The 20,458-nt window shown below is 47.3% G+C and overlaps 1 protein-coding gene across 2 annotated transcripts in view; it reads right to left on the bottom strand.

The window, feature by feature from the left end:
• The window catches only part of PDSS1 (decaprenyl diphosphate synthase subunit 1), a 57,473-nt gene that overhangs the window by 36,115 nt on the left and 900 nt on the right, over window positions 1–20,458 (bottom strand). Inside the window, exons 2-3 of one of the 2 annotated variants that reach the window (XM_082258809.1) lie at window positions 2,691–2,749; window positions 232–367 (exon numbers count right to left, since the gene is read on the bottom strand). In XM_082258809.1, coding sequence (XP_082114935.1) covers window positions 232–367; window positions 2,691–2,749 — 195 coding nt within the window. The remainder of the gene's footprint in view (window positions 1–231; window positions 368–2,690; window positions 2,750–20,458) is intronic. The other variant, XM_082258810.1, reaches the window with a different exon arrangement.

Genomic DNA, 20,458 nt, shown 5'->3' with positions numbered 1-20,458 from the left:
TTGCATAGACATCTGTTATGGCTTTGAAATCATGCTAAAGTAGCATGATTTCAAAGCCACAGCCAGTATGAATGAAAACAGAATATCCGTGTTCCTGGTCGAGTCAAGCACAGGACACCAGTGTCACAGAGGAACCATTGACCCACATTGTTGTTAAATAATCAAATATCACCTTCATAACAGTTTACCACAACTGGACTGAGGAGATGAAGCAGAACACCGGCAAATCACCTTTTTGATATCTTCATAGAGATTCTTCAGATCACTGCTCCCTAGTTTGAATGGGTCTTTATATTTGGCTTCGCTATTGGTCTTACTGCAGCAGCATGTCACTTGTGACGAGTGGAGAAACCTAGACTGGGACCTGCTGAATAGAAACACAGGAAATTACTTCCATTATTTGAGGATTCATGTTTTTTTCCCCTAGTTTGGGATGCATCAGGGGAGGATTAGACTTTTTCAGGTTTTTATAGTTATAGTCTGGATATTTGACCTGGAGATCATTGTTGCTGGGACAGAAAGTGAAGAAAAAAAAAAGTTAGAAATCTTCAAATGGGGAAACATGTTCCAATAACTAGGTCAGGATTTTTCTTTTAATTTCCTTTTGTAAAAAGGAATCTTCCCAATGGTTCAGCAATAAAAAAAAAAAAAAAAAAAAAAAAAAAAAAAAAACCTGACAGAGGGTTTCCCATTCTACTCAAAGTAAAAGAAACATGTTTTAACTAAAGCAGGGGTGTTCAACCTGCGGCCCGAGACTGCAATGAATGCGACCCAAGACAAAATCATAAACTAACTTTAAAATATTGAAATTTTTATAAAAATGTGTTTGCACTTTAACATATGTGGCTGAAGTAAAAATTGACAGTGTTTCTTAAAGCGGAGTTCCGGCCACAGAATCTTTTTTTTTTATAAATACTTCCCAAAGAGTGATTCCCCGCCCTTCATACATCCGCTAATCCGGTTTTAGACAGTTTAATACTGGATTGGCAATTATAAAATCTTACTTTATAAAAAGTTTACTGAGCGCCGCCATCTTTGTCCTGGTCACCCGAAGCCGCAGTATGCAAATGTCTAAATGTCTGCCCTGCTTCCTGGTTCAAGATGGAGGGGGCCGATGAATGCAGCGCGAAATCTCACGCATGCCCAGTACTATGCGATCGGCATAGTAAGGGTTTCCATAGGGACGGCTGGGCTCCGCCTATCATCGCGTCATTTCCTGTTTGCAAATAACGCGATGAGAGGAGTGGCCGGCCACCTACATCACTGCCCATTGCCTCCTGGGAGTGATGCGTAAGAGCTCCCAGGATGCATTGCAGGACAGGAAGTGACAGCGCGGGCCGCGGCCACAGAGGGAGGAAGTTGAAGGAAAGGGGAGTATATTTTCTTCTGAAACAAGTAAAAAAAAAAAAAATTCGGGAATATCCAATTCTTTTTCAGGTGACAATAAGGAAGCGGATGGATCTAATGTAACGATTTTGCGGCCGGAACTCCACTTTAAGGCTACGTTCACATCTTGGCGTTGCTCTTTACAGGTGTTTTTTAGGCGTTTTTAGGTTAACAAGTGACCAATGGAAAAAAATAAAAATGCCTGGTGAGCCAATCACACAAGCAGAAAAAGATGTTTCTGGGGTGTGGTCAGCATACATTCTGTGTACAGAACACCTCCAGGTAGCCATACTGCATTGCAATTTCAGAAAATACAACAGCTGCAGATTGAAAAGGAAAGGTAATTTTTAATAACATTCAATTACAATAAGATTTGTGTTGCAATTGTATACACTATGTTGTTTTTTCATTATTTGCTATGTTTTTTTCCTCACGAAAGTGGAGTTACCCTTTAATGTATAGGTAATTGATTAGAACTTCTGCCTGGTTTGTATTGGCCTGGATTTGATTAAATGTCAAGGGTCTAAACAGACCCCCGACATCTCACCTTTGAGACAGAGAAAGGAATTGAGGAAACAGATTCTTCACAGATGACTAATACACTTCCTGCACAGATGACTAATGCACAGGCGACAGGGGCTCCTCCCCGTTCATAAATTTAAGCATCATAAACACAGTTTATCTATGCTCAGTAATCAATGGACACAGAAGCCATCCCTACCAATCACTGTGTCCAATTCAGAAAAGGAAGAGGCTGGTAAATTATATATTTACTGACCCCTTCCCTCACTATTCATCTGTCTGTGTACCCGCAGCAGCCGGCAGCAGAGGAATGCCAGCAGCGCTGCGCAGAGGGGGGGGGGGGGGATCAGATGGGGGCAGCACAGAGAGGAGGGGGATCGGTGTGGCGGGACAATTACAGAATTATGTCCTGTGTCCCTCCCTCCAGCAGATGAAAACCAGCGGGAGGGAGAGAGAAAACTGCTTTCAGCTGCTTGAGGGAGAGACACAGACAAAGTGCATTATTCTGCAATTGTCCTTCTGTCCGCCGCACCAATATTCCTGCTGTCTGGGCCCCTGTTTGTGCCCTGGGCCCCTACAGGAGGCATGGTGGCACCCCCCTATTGGTGGTCCTGATCACTGGGTAGATTCACCCTCCATAATTAGCACTGAAAGTGTGGAAAACTCCAAAATTTTAAGTGCAAAGCCTTATGATAGATATAGTTCAAGCTGTTCATTTTTACATGCAGATTTTTCGAAAAATGCTATAAAAAGGTACAAAGGTTTCCCTCTCCATTACTTACCACCAAAAAGCGCTCATTGAACGTGTGAGCAGGCCAGACCTTATAGGAGAGATATGAATCTGCAAAATAAACAAAAGTGTATATGTGAGACTTTTATCTGTCTATTATCCTTTATAGTTACATTAGTATGATGCAGTCTTGGACCTCTATGTCACTTACGGGAAATTTGTAGCTGACCAGCTGTTGTAAACTAAAGTTACAGATGGCACCACATGTGGCAAACCTTTTAATATTTTTACACCAGACATGTCATGCCTTTTGCTGCATTTTCCAACACAAGGACAAGAAAAAAAATACATTTTTTAACAGATTATAGTAATTCTAGTTTATAATAGCGATGCTCATACCAATGCATTACATGGAAAAAAAAAATCAGTATGCTGCACATTGCTAGACAAGTCATTGAAGAGTATTTCCAAAATACAATGCATTGCATAAGTTTTGAATAAGAACTCTGGGCAAGCAGTTAAATACAAAGATTAAAAATCTATGAGGAACTGATTTACCTGCCAAAGGATTTATATTTCTTTCTATCTAGTTCTAAAATGTGCACAGCCCTGCCCATACAGTGTTTTCTCTGCTGCAATTAGGCAACACCTAGGCAAGCTTCACATGTGTGCATTGCAATGCACAAACACATGCAGCCCCTTTTGCAAGTGGACAGCAGTGACATTAATTCTTAGGCTACGTTCACACCTGGGAGTTGCTATTTACAGATGTTTTTTAGGCGTTTTTAGGTTGACAAGTGATCAATGAAAAAAAAATAAAAACGCCTGTAATCTGCCCAAAAAGAAGCTCATGTACTTTTTTGAGCATTGGGTGTTTTGCTTAAAACGTCAAAACGCTCAGATGTGAACAGGGGCCATTGAAATGAATAGGATTTGTCTTGTTGGGCGTTTTTTGAGCTGATCCTAACGCAGAAAAACGCCTACATGTAAACTTAAGCCCCGTACACACGTACTGATCGTCGGCCGAACGATCGGCCGTCTTTTGTCCAGGGCTGTCGTGTCTGTTGAAAACTGCAAAAGACTGCACACGAATTTTGTCGGCCAACAACAGCCGACTGCAGAAGTGATGTCATGTGATGGTTAACTTTCCGTGTGTTTTTTCTTTTCTGAGCATGCCCAGTCTTGCTAATCTGCTGATTGTCGGCCGAATTCTGTACTGACTGGCGAACAATCGGCCGTTCTGGTGTTGGCCAACAAAAATTTTAATGCCTGCACGGCAGATTCTGTTCGGCCGAAAATGCGCTGTCGGAAGCATCATACTAACAAGCCTACAATCGGCCGATCGGTCGTCGGCTGAATATTTACGGCCGACAATCGATACGTGTGTACAGGGCTTTAGCCTTAATGGAATCCCTACCTTGCTAACGCACGCACATTCGCACAAACCAAAGCGCATAGTACTTGGTTACTGTAAAAAATGGATTTTTGTAAAATCTTACCGTAAAATCCTTTTCTCTTAGCTCATCGACAGACGTAGTCCTCGGTGATACACCACCTTCGGGTTATGTTACCTCCGCAGGAGCAGGACTAGACAGGAAATTAAAAAGCTCTGGCCACACCCTAGGGGCAGTCCCAGAGGGTATATCCTCTCTCTCTCTGCCTCAGCAAATCAGTTATGTGAAAAAGCAGTGCTTAGAGAATTTAACCCAACCCAACTCCAAAACAGAGGGGCGGGGACTACGTCTGTCGATGAGCTAAGAGAAAAGGATTTTACGGTAAGATTTTACAAAAATCCATTTTTCTCTAGCGCTCATCGACAGACGTAGTCCTCGGTGATACACCACCTTCGGGACGTCCCAGAGCAGTATCACAACTGAGGGGTGGGAAAATGGAAATCAAATCCCAATCTAGAAGGCCCAACCGGTGCCAACTAGAAGTTTACAATGCTCATCCTTAATGATGAGACTCAACAAAAAAATTTTCAAACAGAAAAAAACCCTCGAGGTAGACCACCGGTCTCCTCAAATTGCGGCCTGCAAAACCTTGCGGCCAAATGAGGCATCCGCCGATGCCGTCACATCAATTTTATAGAATTTTGTGAAGGTATGTACCGACGACCAGGTGGCCGCCTTACATACCTGGACCACTGACGCCTGATGGCGAAAGGCCCAGGAAGTACTGAGCGCTCGAGTGGAGTGCGCCCTAACAGGGAACGGAGGACTCTGACCCTTAATAGAATAAGCCTGTACCACCGTTTGTCTAATCCATTTGGCAATGGTCGCGGCAGATGCAGGCAAACCCTTTCTGGGGCCATCCGTGATCACAAAAAGTGAATCCGTCTTACGGAATGATTCCGTAGCTTTCAGGTATACCCTGATTGCCCGAACCACATCTAAGGAATGCAACGCATGTTCCCGATGATGCTTGGGCTGAGGACACAAGGAAGGTAGTACAATATCTTCATTCAGATGAAAATCTGAAACCACCTTGGGAAGAAAAGATGGTTTAGGATGAAGTACTACCTTATCCCTATGAATCACTAGGTATGGTGACTGGCATGATAATGCAGCCAGTTCTGACACCCTGCGAGCAGAAGTAATAGCCACCAAGAAGGCCACCTTCTGGCATAAAGTAAGTAAGGGAATCTCCCTGATGTTTTCAAAGGGAGGTTTCTGTAGAACCGACAAAACCAAATTAAGATCCCAGGGCGGTAAGGGCGCGCGGACTGGAGGAGCCAGGTGCCGCACCCCTTGGATGAAATTCCGCACCAAGGATTTGGTAGCTAAAGGCTTCTGAAAGAAGATTGCTAATGCTGAAACTTGACCCTTGATGGTGCTCAAGGCTAGCTTCTGCTCAACCCCTTGTTGCAAAAAGGCCAATATTCGAGTTACCGAATAGGTACGTGGAGGAAATCCTAAAGATTCGCACCACGCAATATAAGTCTTCCATGTGTGATAATAGACTTTGCTGGAAGTCGCTTTCCTTGCTTTAAGGACCACTGGCGCTGACTGGATCTGAACCAGGCGTCCCTAGAGGTATCTGGCCCCGACCATCCGAGAAAGTCTGGTCGTTTTCTGTTCCCACACATTTATCAGATACCTGATAGTTATCAGGAAAGGTGATCTTTTCTGGTTGAACCTCAGGGACCGAAGTCACCCGACTAGAGGCTACTTGGCCTATCTGGTCAACCAGATCCGATTCCTGTGAGGTATCGGGACTAATCTTAGGAAAAGGTAAAGGAAAAGATCTATTCAGGGAACGGTAATTACCGCTTCCTGTAGTACTTAAATGTTGGAAGGGAAGAATCGCACCGGTAGTAGTGGTTGATGCTCGATCTAATGTCCTGAATACCGGTGAAAACGTCCCCCCACCCTGAAACCGGGTGGGGGCGCACCTTCAGGCTGTGTACTCCTTTGCTTCGGGTTTGGCTGGGTTGGTCCTTTGCTTGTCCGACCAGCCCTTCTTGAACCCTCCTGGAGGAGTCTTGCCTTTCCCGCTAGTACCAGCCAGGCGCCCTTTATGGGCGGTAAAGAAAGGTCCTCGCTTGTTGCGAGGTCCCTTAGCTTTAGCAGCCTGTGGCAAAAAAGTGCTCTTGCCCCCAGTGGCATCCTTAATGATTTCATCTAGGTTGGCCCCAAATAGACGATTCCCCTGAAAGGGGAGATTTGTCAAGGTCTTCTTGGAACCTAGGTCAGCTGACCAGCATTTTAACCACAGCACACGTCTGAGGATCACCGCTGTCTTAGATGCATGCCCTAATAAGGGAGTAGTGTCCAAGGCTGCGTCACAGATAAACTGTAGCCCTTGTATAATCTGTTCCATCAAATCAGATGTCTCCTGGGGAATATCTTTTCCCCTAAGATCTTGGCGTACCATTTTCGCCCATTCCGTAAGTGTCTGGGAAACTAGACCAATAACAATTACTGGTCTAAATGCTGACCCTATCAGAGAGAAGATGGTGCGGGACTCTGCTTCCATCTTTCGATCCACCGGATCCTTAAAGGACGAAGTGTCCTCCACTGGAATAACCGTGGCTTTATTCAGCCTGGCAATAGGCGGATCCACGACTGGTGGTACCGTCCATTTCTTAATGATGGATTCCTCAAACGGATAGCGTCTAGCAATACGCTTGGAAATAGTAAAGGTACGTTTAGAATGCTCCCATTCTCCTTTAATCTGATTACCGAAACATTTAGGTACAGGAAAAGCCTTCATCGTCTTGATGGGCTTATTAGTACCAAAAGGAATCTCTGTTTCAGTTGCCTCTGCCGGTAAAGCCTCAAGTTTTAAGGTTTCCTGCACTGCCACAACTAGTGCGTCCACCAATGCTTCTTCCTGAATAATAGCAGGAGAAGAAGCGTCCTCCTCACTGTCTGAGGGGGCTTTACCTGGGATAACAGCCCTTGCAGAGGAACCTGCAACTGCCGTGACCACCTCTGAATCTGAGTCAGAGGTGTCAGATGGTATAGGAGTAGGCGGGGGTCGCTTCCTTGACCCCCGTCCACCCGAGCCACCATAGACTCCAAAATTGCTGTAAATGACTCTATACTCTGTGCACCGGCGGGTCCCGTGGCCCCCTCGAGGGAAACAGGTGGGGGAATATGTGTGGCAGGGTCCATGATAACTCCAGTTACTTCCTGGATAATATAATTCAAAAATAAAACTTTTTTTTTTTTTTTTTTTTTTTTTCGACCCCCAGCGCCACAAAAGCCCCTTAGTGTTACCTGCTAGGGATCCCTATCGATCGAGAGAGAGAGAGAGATAGACCCCCAGGCTCACCACTTGATGCTCAGAGTTTAACTGCAACAGGTTACAGCGCTGTCTTAACAAACAGGAAGTCTTTTGGCTGGCTGCCCAGGAAGAAAGGAGGCGGCTCCGCCCCTCTGTACGCCTTCCGGCGCCTCCCCCAAGCTCCACGAGGTGTTTGGATCACCTCAAACATGGCCGCCCCCATGCTGGAGACACGAGGCTCCGCCAAAATGGCGGCTCGTGCGATCCAGCAAAAAAAATGGCGGCGGCCCGTACTGAATAGCGGTGTGCTGCAGGGCACACAACACTCTCACTGCATGGGGATATGGCGTGGTTGGCGGTACCGGCCCTGGCGGACCGCATGGCCGTTCGGGAGGCCTGCTAATAGCTGGAGATCTGATTAGGAAGGCAGTCTACATGTCCGTGGCTTCTGACTGGTAGGTAGCTTATCTTACCATACAGAGAGGGGCCCGCGTTCACCACAACACCCGTCAGGGAGAAAGGGGGAACATACTACTCACCATACCGGAACCAGGCGGGCACCAACTCCTGACAGTACCCCTCTCCACCGGGGCGGGAGGGCTGTCGACCGATACGGACGCCGTGACTCATGGTCTTTGGCGTTTCGGCGAGACATTTAACTCGCGTGGACAGTCCTTTAATGGGACTTTGTCGCGGCCGACCCAGCGCGGAGCTATGGCCTGCACGCGCTCGTAGGCTGAACTGGGGTGACCACCGGATCTCAACATCCAGCCCGTCGCCCAGTTCAGCTTTCTTGCTTGAAGATCTCACAGGAACACTGGAGAAAAAAGCTGTCTAAAAAAAAATCCTTTAAGAAAAAATTCTTGCCAGGACCTAAGATCCCAGCAAGGTGTCTAGGTCCTTACTCCTAACTAGACAGAAAATAACTGATTTGCTGAGGCAGAGAGAGAGAGGATATACCCTCTGGGACTGCCCCTAGGGTGTGGCCAGAGCTTTTTAATTTCCTGTCTAGTCCTGCTCCTGCGGAGGTAACATAACCCGAAGGTGGTGTATCACCGAGGACTACGTCTGTCGATGAGCGCTAGAGAAAGTTTTATTTATTTTGTGGATTTTTTTCCCGTATGGCAGCCCAATGAAATGCATGGATTATTTTTTGGAGAATAAAGATATATAGTTTAGCGTCACTATAAAAGCCCATTCACACCAGGACACACCATGCACCATTGTGAGTGTATTTGTGCATTGGGGTGTATTGAAGCACACTGCATTACCAAACCTATTAAAATCAATGGACTGTAATGCACCTCAATGCATAAAATTTATACACTGCTGCATTCTTTTTTTTTTTTTTTTGGAAGTGCAGCGCACTGTAGTGAACATCTGTAATGCACTGCGGTAATTCAAGCGCCCCAACATACTTCATTGTGTAATGAGGTGCAATTCAATTCCACAGCCCATTCAACCGGTCTCAACACAAGAATAATCACTCCTAAAGTAATTTTTCCTTGCTATACACAGCAACATATATTTTGCATCTGCAGTGCGCAGATGTTTGGGATGCCATTCAAATGAAATAAAATTGCATAAATAGATGGCATAGCAGCTCATGAGGTGTAAATGGGTCCTTAAAAAAAAAAAAAAAAAAACAAGTTCTGTACCTTTAGGTCAGAGCCTTCTATCATGTACACAGAACTTAGCTCTGGTATAGAGCAGCCTTTCTTAACCTTATAAGGGGGGGGGGGGGGGGGGGCTCAGGGAGCTGCTGGTAATGGTTACTATTATCTACAGCTCACAGTACATTAGGCTACGTTCTCATGTGGGCGTAGCGGATCGTTGCAAATCGCGGGACGCCAGTGCAATGCTCGTGATTTGCAATGGCACCCCAAACGCTGTGCAATGTTCCCACGATTTCTGCCTGTCGAATCGCAGTAACATTGCGCAAACAGAATCGCGGGACGCATGACGCCCAAAAAAGGTACAAGAGCTTCTTTTGTGCATCATGCGATTCTGTTTGCGCGATGTTACCGCGATTCGGCAGGCGGAAATCACGGGAACATTGCACAGCGTTTGGGGTGCCATTGCAAATCACGGGCATCGCACAGGGGTCCCGCGATTTGCAATGATTTCCGGATCGCGGGCAGAATCACGGTGATTCTGCCCGCGATCCGCTACGCCCACATGTGAACGTAGCCTTAGTGTTATGGTCACTGAGAAAAATACATTGCAGTCATTTGGAAAACCCACCCTCCCCCTTTAGAGACAGGTTAAAAGATCATTAGTGTCAGTGGTTTCTCATCTGGAAAGCAGAAGTTGCTCATTGCTCAAGGAACCCCTTGCAACCTCTGGAGGAACCCTGGTTGAGAAAGGCTGGTATAGAACATGACAAAGCTAAAATTAAAAAAAGAAATTAAAATTATCGATGAACAAAGCTGCACTTCACAGAAATCCCACTGGTAAGTTTAAAGTGTAAAGCTGGTCATTCACTTCAGTTCCAGGCCTTCTTCTGACACTTTTGTTTACATGTAAATTCACTTTTGTGTACATGCAATTCTGTACTTTTTGCTAGAAAATTAGTAATATATTTTTTTTAAGCAGAGGCCCTACAGAAGAGTGGGTGTTGCAATTTTTATACCACACTATTTGTGTATATATATATATATATATATATTTTTTTTTTTTAATTTTAATGTAAAAAACACAATACAGAACCCCATTTTTTGTAAAATATAAAGGATGTTACGTCGAGTAAATAGATAGCAAATATGTCACAATTTAAAATTGTGCACGCCCCTACATCAGCGACAAACTGCGTAAATTTTACTATCCATAGGCAACCCTTTAAAAGCCTTTACAGGTTAAGATTTACAGAGGAGGTCTGGAGCTAGAATTACTGCCCATGATCTGACGTTCACAGTGATACCGCACGTTTGGGACAATCACTGTTTGCATGCGTGCAGGACTGATGCCCGCGAGCATGGGGGACAGGGGCACTTTAATTTTTTTTTTTTTTAATTATTCGTTTTATTACATGGTTGCTTTAAATTTTGCCATCGCTTCCGGGTTACTATATTGTAACAGCCGCTCAAGGCTGATCCTGGCTTTGTCTGGCTGTCTGGCCAGTTGTTGGGACGCGCTGGCTGGTCACTTGGGTCTGCTGTTGGGACGGGAGAGCCCAAGCAAGCCACAGGTCCCTTAGTTAGTTAGCCGCTCCGATTGCTAGAGAGCAGATAGCCGGCTCTAACAAACGGTACCGGGATGATGCCTTGGAGCTGCAGGCATCATCCCAGTATAACCACTGATAGCTCAGTAACGTACAGGTCATTAAGTGGATGTAGACAGTGACACAGTCCTGGACCTCAGGTCACAGCTCTCTTACATGTTTTGCCCCTCTATAATTTAGCCCTAGCATGGGTGAAACCCGTCAGTGGGGCGTGGCCTAAGGGTGCAGACTGTGTCTACAACCAGCTATACACAATAAACTCAAGTTGGCCACACATGGATAAAAATTCAGCTGGTTCAGCAGGGACTAGAAACATTTCAACCCATCTGTGCCCACAGTGGTTGAACAGAAGACGCTCTCCCGATCCACTTTAGTTCAACCGCCCTGTCGTGTAAAGACCACTCAATCAGCATTGCAGGCAATAGGCTGCAGTGCTGATCTGTGTATTCTGACAGTATGGCTCCTGTGGGGTGCATTCCTCCATCCACCTTGAATGTATGCATGGGGGAATCGGGTTTGTTTTTTTGTTTATTCAATCCGCTGGTTGAACGGAAAAACCAGACCCATGTATGGCCAGCTTTACCAGTGGGACATCTGTGAAGTACAGCTTCATTCTTCGATTTTACTGTATGTATTGAGCTAGACGAGCTCTTGTGACCAGCACCCGGAGCAGTGGACATCCCTGGAGGCTGGGTTAGGAGTTTGGAGTAGTGCAGTTTTTCTTTTGGCATTTCGAAACGAAATAATAAATGGAAAAAACATCAATCAATAACTAGAATGATAATCAAGGTGACTGCTACATAGTTACAGCTTCCTAACTATAGATCAGTCAGGTCATCCCATGGACTATGGATTCATGATATACGCCTTCTCTCAAGGACAACACACATAGCAAACCAGCTGTGTCTCACACATACAGGCAGATCTTATGTTAGAAACTCTCCTTTTTTCAGAATACTTACAAATAGGCAACAAATCCAACAGCCCCACAAAGCATACTTTGTATATGTACTGTATATATTAAAATCTAAGACTACAAAAGGCACATAAAAAGTCCATTAGGCCTTCCTCTGCCTTGTCGTGACCTGCCTGGCAATTATAAAACACACCTCTAAAGTAAATACAATAAAGGAATGGAAGTAGTACATAGTTCTCATATAACAAGCATTTAAAATACAGCGGGTAAATATAGGTATTAAACTCGTCACCATTTTTCTAGGTAAATATCTTTTAAAAGTGTTATTGACATGAAATTTTCACCAAGTCAGTAACAACCCAAGCAATCCATACATACAAAGAACCAAAACAAATAAGTTCAGAAACGAAGTTATGTGTAATAAAATGGAATGACACAAAAAAAAAAAAAAAAATGATTGGACACGTGAAGAAAGGGAGGTGAAAAAAGGCATGGAAAGCCAAGACACCAGCTGAAATGTATCAGTAATTAGAAAGCAATCCTGCCCCTTGTCAGTGCAAATTAATATCAGCTGCTTCAGTCTCCACTGAGACAGGGGTCTCCAAACTATGGCCCTCCAGTTGTTCAGGAACTACAATTCCCATCATGCCTAGTCATGTCTGTGAATGTCAAAGTTTTACAATGCCTCATGGGATCTGTAGTTCTGCAACAGGGCTGTAGTTTGGAGATCCCTGGCCTATAAGAAGTCATCTCATTACCAAGGTGTCACACAAGAAAAATCTCATGATGGGTAAAAGCAAAGAGCTCTCTCAAGACCTCTGCAACCTTATGGTTGCAAAACATATCGATGGCATTGGTTACAGGAGGATTTCCAAACTTCTAAATGTCCAGTGAGCACTGTTGGGGCCATAATCTGGAAGTGGAAAGAACATCATTTCACCATAAACCGGCCACAACCAAGATTTCTGACAGAGGGGTGAAAAGAATTATCAGAAGAGTTGTCCAAGAGCCAAGGACCACTTGTGGAGAGCTTCAGAAAGACCTGGAATTAGCAGGTACAATTGTTTCAAAGAAAACGATAAGTATTGCACTCAACTGCCATGGCCTGTATGCACGTTCACCACGCAAGAGTCCATTGCCAAAGAAAATGCACGTTGCAGCTCGTTTAATTTTTGCTGCACGACATTTAGACATTAGCCTGTGAAATGCTTGGAGAATATAGTCTGGTCAGACGAGACCAAAATAAAACTCTCTGGATGCCATAATATACACCATGTTTGGAGGTCAAATGGCGCTGCACATCACCCCAATACCAACAGTGAAGTTTGGAGGTGGGAACAGCATGGTGTGGGGCTGTTTTTCAGCATACAGTACTGGCAAACTTCATGTCGTTGAAGGAAGGATGAATAGAAACGAAGGTGGAAATTGCAGCAAGATAATGATCCCAAACACAAAGTCAAGGAAATTCTCAAATGGTTTCAAAGAAAGAAAATAAAGCTGCTAGAATGGCCCAGCCAATCACCTGACTTGAATCCAAAAGGAAATCTATGGAAAGAACTAAAGATCAGAGTTCATAGAAGAGGCCCACAGAACCTTCAAGATTTGAAGATTGTGTGGAAGAATGGGCCAAAAATCACACCTGAGCAATGCATGCGACTACTTTCTATATACAGGAGGCATCTTGAAGCTGTCATTACCAACAAAGGATTTTGTATGAAGTAATAAATAAATGTCAGTTAGCGTGTTCAAAACTTTTTCCCTGTCACTATTTTATTACATACTGTATAACTTAATTTCTGAACTTATTTGTTTTGGGTTCTTTGTATGTATGGATTGCATGGGTTGTTACCGACATGTGGTGAAAATATGTCATGTCAATAGCACCTTGAGAAATATATTTATCTAGAAAAATGGTGATGTGTTCAATACTTATTTTACCCGCTGTATATGTCTAATGGTGATGAATCATAAAAGTCCCATCTCCATAGTGACAATGTTCTCTATCTCCATATACAATGATAAGGCCTCAGCATACACCTGTACAAGGCCTACGTTTACCCACACAGGTGTTGTGTGCATCCCTCTGCAGGCCGGCCCATTCATGTCAATTGGGAAGCAGCAGCTGCACAGACACAGCCGCTGATCCCAAACTGACATCAATGGGGGTGCACAGCCCTGAACCGAATGCACAGTCTGCGTTCAGGGCCGGGCGTCTGCACCAAACAGAATAGGGGACATTTTTCATAGGGAACAGTAAAAAGAGAAGCAACACACTGACAAGCTCATCATTCTGCCCTCTCCTCCTATCAGCATGCTCCTTCCATTGCAGCATAACTATTCAGCCCCTTCTTCTGCTTCTCCCTCCCCCAGCCTAGGCTGTGTTGTACATCGACTGCAAGAGGCCGATACCAAATCTAATTTAGGTTCTCACACTGTATGTGTCTTAAGCCAAAACTTTGACTAGAAGCCCTCTGTCCGGTTTTATTATAGTGTCATTCCCCTAAAAGTGATCTAAGATATTAAGTAATCAACAGAACAGGAAATGAAGAGAACTTTCCAATGGGGACACCTGTACCCTGACAACTATGTAAGAGGAGACGATCTCCATCAACTTCATGTACCTTTCAGATAGAAAGCAAGGCTGATTCTCCCCAACTGGACACAAATACAGATCTAGGGATACGCACCCCACAGCTGGGTATACAGATCTAGGGATACGCACCCCACAGCTGGGTATACAGATCTAGGGGTACGCACCCCACAGCTGGGTATACAGATCTAGGGATACGCACCCCACAGCTGGGTATACAGATCTAGGGATACGCACCCCACAGCTGGGTATACAGATCTAGGGATACGCACCCTACAGCTGGGTATACAGATCTAGGGATACGCACCCTACAGCTGGGTATACAGATCTAGGGATACGCACCCCACAGCTGGGTATACAGATCCAGGGATAGGCACCCCACAGCTGGGTATACAGATCTAGGGATACGCACCCCACAGCTGGGTATACAGATCTAGGGGTACGCACCCCACAGCTGGGTATACAGATCTAGGGATACGCACCCCACAGCTGGGTATACAGATCTAGGGATACACACCCCACAGCTGGGTATACAGATCTAGGGATACACACCCCACAGCTGGGTATACAGATCTAGGGATAGGCACCCCACAGCTGGGTATACAGATCTAGGGATACGCACCCCACAGCTGGGTATACAGATCTAGGGGTACGCACCCCACAGCTGGGTATACAGATCTAGGGATACGCACCCCACAGCTGGGTATACAGATCTAGGGATACACACCCCACAGCTGGGTATACAGATCTAGGGATACGCACCCCACAGCTGGGTATACAGATCTAGGGGTACGCACCCCACAGCTGGGTATACAGATCTAGGGATACGCACCCCACAGCTGGGTATACAGATCTAGGGATACGCACCCCACAGCTGGGTATACAGATCTAGGGATACGCACCCCACAGCTGGGTATACAGATCTAGGGATACGCACCCCAAAGCTGGGTATACAGATCTAGGGGTACGCACCCCACAGCTGGGTATACAGATCTAGGGATACGCACCACACAGCTGGGTATACAGATCTAGGGATACGCACCCCACAGCTGGGTATACAGATCTAGGGATACGCACCCCACAGCTGGGTATACAGATCTAGGGATACGCACCCCACAGCTGGGTATACAGATCTAGGGATACGCACCCCACAGCTGGGTATACAGATCTAGGGATACGCACCCCACAGCTGGGTATACAGATCTAGGGATACGCACCCCACAGCTGGGTATACAGATCTAGGGGTACGCACCCCACAGCTGGGTATACAGATCTAGGGATACGCACCCCACAGCTGGGTATACAGATCTAGGGATACGCACCCCACAGCTGGGTATACAGATCTAGGGATACGCACCCCAAAGCTGGGTATACAGATCTAGGGGTACGCACCCCACAGCTGGGTATACAGATCTAGGGATACGCACCACACAGCTGGGTATACAGATCTAGGGATACGCACCCCACAGCTGGGTATACAGATCTAGGGATACGCCCCCCACAGCTGGGTATACAGATCTAGGGATACGCACCCCACAGCTGGGTATACAGATCTAGGGATACACACCCCACAGCTGGGTATACAGATCTAGGGATACGCACCACACAGCTGGGTATACAGATCTAGGGGTACGCACCCTATAACTGGGTATACAGATCTAGGGATACGCACCCCACAGCTGGGTATACAGATCTAGGGAGACGCACCCCACAGCTGGGTATACAGATCTAGGGGTACGCACCACACAGCTGGGTATACAGATCTAGGGATACGCACCCTACAGCTGAGTATACAGATCTAGGGACATGCATCCCACAGCTGGGTATACAGATCTAGGGATACGCACCCCACAGCTGGGTATACAGATCTAGGGATACGTACCCCACAGCTGGGTATACAGATCCAGGGATACGCACCCCACAGCTGGGTATACAGATCCAGGGATACGCACCCCACAGCTGGGTATACAGATCCAGGGGTACGCACCCCACAGCTGGGTATACAGATCTAGGGATACGCACCCCACAGCTGGGTAAACAGATCTAGGGATACGCACCCCACAGCTGGGTATACAGATCTAGGGGTACGCACCCCACAGCTGGGTATACAGATCAAGGGATATGCTCCCTACAGCTGGGTATACAGATCTAGGGATATGCACCCCACAGCTGGGTATACAGATCTAGGGATATGCACCCCACAGCTGGGTATACAGATCTAGGGATAGGCACCCCACAGCTGGGTATACAGATCTAGGGATACGCACCCCACAGCTGGGTATACAGATCTAGGGATACGCACCCTATAACTGGGTGCAGATCTAGGGATACGCACCCCACAGCTGGGTATACAGATCTAGGGATACGCACCCCACAGCTGGGTATACAGATCTAGGAATACGCACCCCACAGCTGGGTATACAGATCTAGGGGTATGCACCCCACAGCTGGGTATACAGATCTAGGGATACGCACCCCACAGCTGGGTATACAGATCTAGGGATACGCACCCCACAGCTGGGTATACAGATCTAGGGATACGCACCCCACAGCTGGGTATACAGATCTAGGGATACGCACCCCACAGCTGGGTATACAGATCTAGGGATACGCTCCCCACAGCTGGGTATACAGATCTAGGGATACACACCCCACAGCTGGGTATACAGATCTAGGGATACGCACCCTACAGCTGGGTATACAGATCTAGGGATACACACCCCACAGCTGGGTATACAGATCTAGGGATACGCACCCCACAGCTGGGTATACAGATCTAGGGATATGCACCCTACAGCTGGGTATACAGATCTAGGGATACGCACCCCACAGCTGGGTATACAGATCTAGGGATACGCTCCCCACAGCTGGGTATACAGATCTAGGGATACACACCCCACAGCTGGGTATACAGATCTAGGGATACGCACCCTACAGCTGGGTATACAGATCTAGGGATACACACCCCACAGCTGGGTATACAGATCTAGGGATACACACCCCACAGCTGGGTATACAGATCTAGGGATACGCACCCCACAGCTGGGTATACAGATCTAGGGATACACACCCCACAGCTGGGTATACAGATCTAGGGATACGCACCCCACAGCTGGGTATACAGATCTAGGGATACGCACCCCACAGCTGGGTATACAGATCTAGGGATACGCACCCCACAGCTGGGTATACAGATCTAGGGATACGCACCCCACAGCTGGGTATACAGATCTAGGGATACGCACCCCACAGCTGGGTATACAGATCTAGGGATACGCACCCCACAGCTGGGTATACAGATCTAGGGATACGCACCCCACAGCTGGGTATACAGATCTAGGGATACGCACCCCACAGCTGGGTATACAGATCTAGGGATACGCACCACACAGCTGGGTATACAGATCTAGGGATACGCACCCCACAGCTGGGTATACAGATCTAGGGATACGCACCCCACAGCTGGGTATACAGATCTAGGGATATGCACCCTACAGCTGGGTATACAGATCTAGGGGTACGCACCCTATAACTGGGTATACAGATCTAGGGATACGCACCCCACAGCTGGGTATACAGATCTAGGGAGACGCACCCCACAGCTGGGTATACAGATCTAGGGGTACGCACCACACAGCTGGGTATACAGATCTAGGGATACACACCCCACAGCTGGGTATACAGATCTAGGGATACGCACCCTACAGCTGAGTATACAGATCTAGGGACATGCATCCCACAGCTGGGTATACAGATCTAGGGATACGCACCCCACAGCTGGGTATACAGATCTAGGGATACGTACCCCACAGCTGGGTATACAGATCCAGGGATACGCACCCCACAGCTGGGTATACAGATCCAGGGATACGCACCCCACAGCTGGGTATACAGATCCAGGGGTACGCACCCCACAGCTGGGTATACAGATCTAGGGATACGCACCCCACAGATGGGTAAACAGATCTAGGGATACGCACCCCACAGCTGGGTATACAGATCTAGGGGTACGCACCCCACAGCTGGGTATACAGATCAAGGGATATGCTCCCTACAGCTGGGTATACAGATCTAGGGATATGCACCCCACAGCTGGGTATACAGATCTAGGGATATGCACCCCACAGCTGGGTATACAGATCTAGGGATAGGCACCCCACAGCTGGGTATACAGATCTAGGGATACGCACCCCACAGCTGGGTATACAGATCTAGGGATACGCACCCTATAACTGGGTGCAGATCTAGGGATACGCACCCCACAGCTGGGTATACAGATCTAGGGATACGCACCCCACAGCTGGGTATACAGATCTAGGAATACGCACCCCACAGCTGGGTATACAGATCTAGGGGTATGCACCCCACAGCTGGGTATACAGATCTAGGGATACGCACCCCACAGCTGGGTATACAGATCTAGGGATACGCACCCCACAGCTGGGTATACAGATCTAGGGATACGCACCCCACAGCTGGGTATACAGATCTAGGGATACGCACCCCACAGCTGGGTATACAGATCTAGGGATACGCACCCCACAGCTGGGTATACAGATCTAGGGATACGCACCACACAGCTGGGTATACAGATCTAGGGATACGCACCCCACAGCTGGGTATACAGATCTAGGGATACGCACCCCACAGCTGGGTATACAGATCTAGGGATATGCACCCTACAGCTGGGTATACAGATCTAGGGATACGCACCCCACAGCTGGGTATACAGATCTAGGGATACGCTCCCCACAGCTGGGTATACAGATCTAGGGATACACACCCCACAGCTGGGTATACAGATCTAGGGATACACACCCCACAGCTGGGTATACAGATCTAGGGATACGCACCCCACAGCTGGGTATACAGATCTAGGGATACACACCCCACAGCTGGGTATACAGATCTAGGGATACGCACCCCACAGCTGGGTATACAGATCTAGGGATACGCACCCCACAGCTGGGTATACAGATCTAGGGATACGCACCCCACAGCTGGGTATACAGATCTAGGGATACGCACCCCACAGCTGGGTATACAGATCTAGGGATACACACCCCACAGCTGGGTATACAGATCTAGGGATACGCACCCCACAGCTGGGTATACAGATCTAGGGATACGCACCCCACAGCTGGGTATACAGATCTAGGGATACGCACCCCACAGCTGGGTATACAGATCTAGGGATACACACCCCACAGCTGGGTATACAGATCTAGGGATACACACCCCACAGCTGGGTATACAGATCTAGGGATACGCACCCCACAGCTGGGTATACAGATCTAGGGATACGCACCCCACAGCTGGGTATACAGATCAAGGGATATGCTCCCTACAGCTGGGTATACAGATCTAGGGATATGCACCCCACAGCTGGGTATACAGATCTAGGGATATGCACCCCACAGCTGGGTATACAGATCTAGGGATAGGCACCCCACAGCTGGGTATACAGATCTAGGGATACGCACCCCACAGCTGGGTATACAGATCTAGGGATACGCACCCTATAACTGGGTGCAGATCTAGGGATACGCACCCCACAGCTGGGTATACAGATCTAGGGATACGCACCCCACAGCTGGGTATACAGATCTAGGAATACGCACCCCACAGCTGGGTATACAGATCTAGGGGTATGCACCCCACAGCTGGGTATACAGATCTAGGGATACGCACCCCACAGCTGGGTATACAGATCTAGGGATACGCACCCCACAGCTGGGTATACAGATCTAGGGATACGCACCCCACAGCTGGGTATACAGATCTAGGGATACGCACCCCACAGCTGGGTATACAGATCTAGGGATACGCACCCCACAGCTGGGTATACAGATCTAGGGATACGCACCACACAGCTGGGTATACAGATCTAGGGATACGCACCCCACAGCTGGGTATACAGATCTAGGGATACGCACCCCACAGCTGGGTATACAGATCTAGGGATATGCACCCTACAGCTGGGTATACAGATCTAGGGATACGCACCCCACAGCTGGGTATACAGATCTAGGGATACGCTCCCCACAGCTGGGTATACAGATCTAGGGATACACACCCCACAGCTGGGTATACAGATCTAGGGATACGCACCCTACAGCTGGGTATACAGATCTAGGGATACACACCCCACAGCTGGGTATACAGATCTAGGGATACACACCCCACAGCTGGGTATACAGATCTAGGGATACGCACCCCACAGCTGGGTATACAGATCTAGGGATACACACCCCACAGCTGGGTATACAGATCTAGGGATACGCACCCCACAGCTGGGTATACAGATCTAGGGATACGCACCCCACAGCTGGGTATACAGATCTAGGGATACGCACCCCACAG

Source organism: Pelophylax lessonae (assembly GCF_965119305.1).
Source record: "Pelophylax lessonae genome assembly, chromosome: 5".
NCBI lineage: Eukaryota > Metazoa > Chordata > Amphibia > Anura > Ranidae > Pelophylax > Pelophylax lessonae.
This window is presented reverse-complemented; position numbering and strand designations above follow the sequence as displayed.